The sequence below is a fragment of the Rhincodon typus genome, chromosome 5 (assembly GCF_021869965.1).
Source record: "Rhincodon typus isolate 14 chromosome 5, sRhiTyp1.1, whole genome shotgun sequence".
Taxonomy (NCBI): Eukaryota; Metazoa; Chordata; class Chondrichthyes; order Orectolobiformes; family Rhincodontidae; genus Rhincodon; species Rhincodon typus.
The window spans coordinates 588,738-593,776 of NC_063336.1; the positions used below are offsets into that span (position 1 = coordinate 588,738).

General features: G+C 49.0%; 1 protein-coding gene across 1 annotated transcript in view; it reads right to left on the reverse strand.

Moving 5' to 3' along the window:
• Window positions 1-5,039, reverse strand: part of LOC109922789 (GTP-binding protein 2) — a 7,036-nt gene that overhangs the window by 1,279 nt on the left and 718 nt on the right. Inside the window, exons 2-6 of the mRNA XM_048597132.1 lie at window positions 4,711-4,717; window positions 4,448-4,652; window positions 3,491-3,599; window positions 2,263-2,460; window positions 1,022-1,196 (exon numbers count right to left, since the gene is read on the reverse strand). Coding sequence (XP_048453089.1) covers window positions 1,022-1,196; window positions 2,263-2,460; window positions 3,491-3,599; window positions 4,448-4,652; window positions 4,711-4,717 — 694 coding nt within the window. The remainder of the gene's footprint in view (window positions 1-1,021; window positions 1,197-2,262; window positions 2,461-3,490; window positions 3,600-4,447; window positions 4,653-4,710; window positions 4,718-5,039) is intronic.

Sequence of the window (5,039 nt, forward strand, 5' to 3'; positions counted from 1 at the left end):
AGAGTAGTAAGGGCGTGGAATGCCCTGCCTGCAAAAGTAGTAGACTCGCCAACTTTAAGGGCATTTAAATGGTCATTGGATAAACATATGGATGATAATGGAATAGTTTAGGTTAGATGGGCTTCAGATTGGTTTCACAGGTCGGCGCAACATCGAGGGCCGAAGGGCCTGTACCGCGCTGTAATGTTCTATGTTCTAGAATGCAGATTGAGTCTCCTCACAGAACAGTGCGACCGTGCTAGGAATGAGCTTGGCAAGGAACACTCTGGGAAGGCTTTATTGAGAATGGTTGGCCACTTGAATTATCCTAACCCTACAGTTCAGTTCCACAATGGGCAGGAAGCCATGCTTTTTTTTTTAAAAGAGAGGAGAGACAGAGAGAGCGTACGATAGAGCGCGCACGAGATGGAGAGCAATAGAGGAGAAAGAGCTCAGAGGTAGTAAGAACTGCCGATGCTGGAGTCAAAGATAACACAGTGTGGAGCTGGAGGAGCACAGCAGACCAGGCAGCATCAGAGGAGCAGAAAAGTTGATGTTTCGGGTTGGGACCATTCTTCAGATATTCCTATTTCTGAAGAAGGGTCCCGACCCAAAATGTCAACTTTCCTGCTCTTCTGATGCTGCCTGGCCTGAGGAGAAATAGTTGTTGCAATGTATTCAGGACTCCAGGAGCACTGAATACAGCATCTCACAGTTCAGGGCTAAATCATTTCTGCAGCAAGGGTTTCCAGCATCAGTCTGAAGAGTCAGATTGATAGATCCCAGCACAGTTGTCCTGAACTGGTTCCCACTTGGGATTCATCCCTTGCCAACTCTTCCCACATCATCACAATGGAGGTGCTAATTTAGCATGGGTGCATTTCAATGAGTCTGACCATACTGTCCAATACTCAAGAATGATCACTTGTTAACAGAGCTCAGTGGACAGGGACCAGGAACACTGACTGGTCTTATTCAGTGGCCCTGTCCTGCACACCCATTCCAGAGTCCCATTATCATACCATTTCCCCAGTGAACATACCTATGCCAGTATTGGCACTGACAACAAGCATAGCAAAGTCCGGGCAGTAGCTTGTGAGGCCAAAGATGGTAGTCTTTAGGTACTTGTGGTGCCCTGCCAGGTCAATAAAGGTGATCATTTTCGAGGCACTTTCACAGATGACCTCTGCTGTCCGGGAATCACTGTAATTCACTACCTACAGTGAGACAAAAGCAGCACATTACAGAAACATGACTCCTGTTCGAGAACACTTACTGACAATGCAATGAGTAGGGAGGTGATGGGACCCAGTGTGATCCAAACCTTGGCCATGAGTGGATCTTAATAGTAAACCATCAATCATTATCGTGGGAGCACTCAATATCAAAATTCAAAGACCAACTGCACCAACAGCAGCTCTGGGGAGCCAGCAGCTCAGTGAGCTACACATTAGGCAGTCCTATCTCTGGCCATTCAGTTCCTTGAACCTATGCTACCCTCTGAGGAAGGGAGGGAGCGAGTGAGTGGTGGGGTTGCATAACAACAAACCCCACACAGCACAGGTCCATGTCTCCCACATTGTGGGAATGTTGCTGGACAGATCGCCTGGGGACATGGGCTCAAATCCTACCACTGCAGCTGAGGTGAATTGAACTTTAATTCAAAAATCTGGTCTCAGTAATGGTGACCAAATGTAACGCTCACAGATTATTGGAATGTTCTTTAGGGAAGGAAATCTGCCATCTTCACCCAGTCTAGCCTACATGTAACTCCAAATCCACAGCAATGTGGGTACCGCTTAACTGTCCTGTGAAATGGCCAAGTGACAACAGTCAGCTCAACGGCAACAAGGGATGGGTAAACACTGGCAGCCTCATCAACAACACCCACATTCCAAAGAAATAAAAGAGAAGGCAGTCAGAAATACCCTGGAATACTCTGTGCTGCTCATTTGGCCTGGGGCTGGGGACAGGCTCTGTCCCGTGCATCACACTGTGAGCACCAGGAGGGCAGTGAGCTTTGAAAAGGTATTCTTTCATGGTTATTGTTGCTGACACTTTATTGCCATCTTCAATTTCCCTAGAGAAGGTGGTGGGGAGCTGTCTTCCTGAACCATTGCAGTCCATGTGCACAGCTTTGCTGCGCTCACACCAGCCCTAGAAAACTTCACGGGGTAACAGACAAGATCAGGAACATTGCTCCAGGCCTGCAGCTTCCTTGGTGAGCCAGAGTCAATGGTAATGTAGCAGCTCAGTGAGACATAGGCTGGGTCACAGGCCTACCTCGCCCTTGCTGTTGAACCCCAGGATCTCGAAGCTGATGCTTGATGTTCGGCCAGACTGGATCTCATGCAGGTGTCTGAACAGATTCAGGCGTGCTCGCCCACGGCCATTATCCAGCTCACCTTGCGTCAGGACACCCAGCAAGGTTGACTTCCCGGAGTCCACATTGCCCAGAACTGCCACCCGCAGGTCAAGAAACTGGAAAGGAATCCAACAGTGAATTACAGCCACCTCAAATAGTGATGTTCATAAACCAGGATATCCTTTCAAACATCTCCTTACTCAAACTTCAGTCACAATCAGAGACATTTCTGGACAAAATTATTTTTAAATACTCCAAATTACAGACACAACACTGCAGCATTTTAAATCTCAAGTCTCGTTTGTTGATCAATGCCCTTGCAAATTTTCCCAGTCTAAAGGTGACATTTAGCCAGGTCCCACCCTGGGAGACACAGTCCTGCTGCTTCTCTCTGACCGTGTTTGCAATGCCCCTGGATTAGCCGAGCCATTTGATGGTAAGTTTTCACTCAGAACTGTCAATTCTCTGGAACGATGAGGGTACAGCTCCTTCAGTTAAAGCTATGTGAGGCCAGCCTGCATTTTGCAGCAGTCCCAGCTTTCTAGTATGCCCTCTAGCTCAGACAGCCTGAATGTAGGACTCTTACAAAGACAGGGTGATAGGACACTCACTCATCACTTTATCCATCCAATTTTAGAAGAAAGAAGTGTATTTGATTTAGAGGAAATGTGGGGCAAGAGGGTTGGCAGGATGGATGATGATATTCCTCTTTATGGGAAGTCTGCAACTGGGGAGAGGAAGCAGTGAATGTGAGTGTATTGTTCCTGGAGGGTGGTTAGTCCATGGATTTGGGTCTGCAGAGCAGTGGAGGCTGGGTGGCTGACTTGGACAGATCTTTGATTGATGAGGTAAGTTGAAGGTCATCAGGTGGGGCAGGAAATCGAGTTGAGGCCACAATCTTGTGTAGTGGAGAAGACTTGAGGAGCTGAATGGTCTATTCCTGCTTCTAACCTCATGAGCTTACCAAGTGATCATCAATCTCCCCAGTCTGTTGGCAAGACACTGTCTCTTGCCTGGATCGATGCAGCAGCAGGCAGAGTGAGGATGCCACAGGTGCCATCCTGTGCCACGTGTAAGCTTTAGCTGTTTGTTGGAGGGTTGCAGAGTAACGAGGAGGGTGTTGGGTCAGTCAGCTTGGGGCCGTACCTGTTGATCATCAGGAACTTTCCGGATCAAAACCTCAGCTATCCGCCTGGGTGAGTCCATGTCATATTCCACATTACGCTCTCGGAGGATTGTGATATCTGCTCCAACCCTGCATACGACAAGCAGCAGCTTAAGATATGAGCTGGACTACAACAATCAACAACCTAACACAGATAACTAAAGACAGACAAAACTGGTTGGCAGGCTATCTTGTGAGGAGGCTGCAAGACTCAGAATAGGTTCAAACATGAAAGATGGGGGCAGGAGGCAAACGAAAGACAGGGCAGGAGGTAACTAAGTGTCAGAGAAAGTGAAAAGATAAAATATTTCCGAAATAGTGAGGGGCTAGGAGGTGCAGGTGTCCAGTAACTGGGTGGATCTAGCCTAGGAGTCACTCAGGCCCAGCACATGGGTGGAGCAAGCAGAGACAGAGGCATGTGGGGGGAGAAGAGAAAGGGAGGCAGGTGGAAAAATGCGTGGACGGGGGCGAGGCGGCAGAGGAGTGGGGCGGACTGAGGGACAGAGGAGGATTAGGGAGGACAGGGGGGCGGACAGGGGGCGGAGGAGGGAGAGGTGAAGTGGAAGTGGGGTGAGAGACAGCTGATTCTCTCAGAGTGGCATGTCTCTCTCTCTCTCTCTCTCTCTCTCCCCCTTTCTGTGTCAGTGAGCACTGGAGGCACAGCCAGTGAACATATTCATGGCTTAGTTTGGGTAATGATTCATCAACAATGAAGTCCTGGGTTATGGGTCAGGCAGCTGAGGCCACAATCAGATCAGCCATCTGCCGTATGAATTGGTGCACCAGGCCTGAGGGGCTGAATGGCCCCCTCCTGCTCCTTTCTCCACTTGTTGCTATGGTGACTCAGTGGTCCCAGGCTTGTACCGGACCCTCATCAGGAACTGAGCACAAGTTGTTTTCGCTCACATCCAGGCCAATAAAATTGAGGCACCATTTACTTTTCGGCCATTCTGCGGAGTGTTTTCAGAGAGGCTTGGAGCTCCTCCTCAGACAGGCCGACCAGGAGACCATTGTCCTCGACCCCGATCTGATAGACAGCTTCTCCCCGACCCTCCTGCAACCGCCATTTCATCTGTGTGACCAGGTGTTCAAAGCGATACTGGGAGGGATTCACCAACTTCAGCTGGAACAAAAGAGAAGAAGCTGACAACATGGATACAGTGGGAGACCTGACAGTCACCAGTTCAGCAACATCAGTAACTCTCCGACTCTGTCCAGTATATTCAGACAAAGCAACCAGACTGATGTACTGCAGGCTAACCGATATCAGCCCAAACAGACATGAATTAAGACCGATGACTACAGTCTCCCCACTGAGTAAACAGGCACACATCCTTTTCACCAGCCTGTACAATAACAACCCCATCCCTAGAACACACCCACATATCAGAGCTACTCCCATCAGTACAAAGGTCAACATTCAATCCACAAACTCCAGCAACAGTCCAGATGGCCTCATTTTCCAGAGATGGTAGGAACTGCAGATGCTGGAGAATCTGAGATACCAAGGTGTAGAGCTGGATGAACACA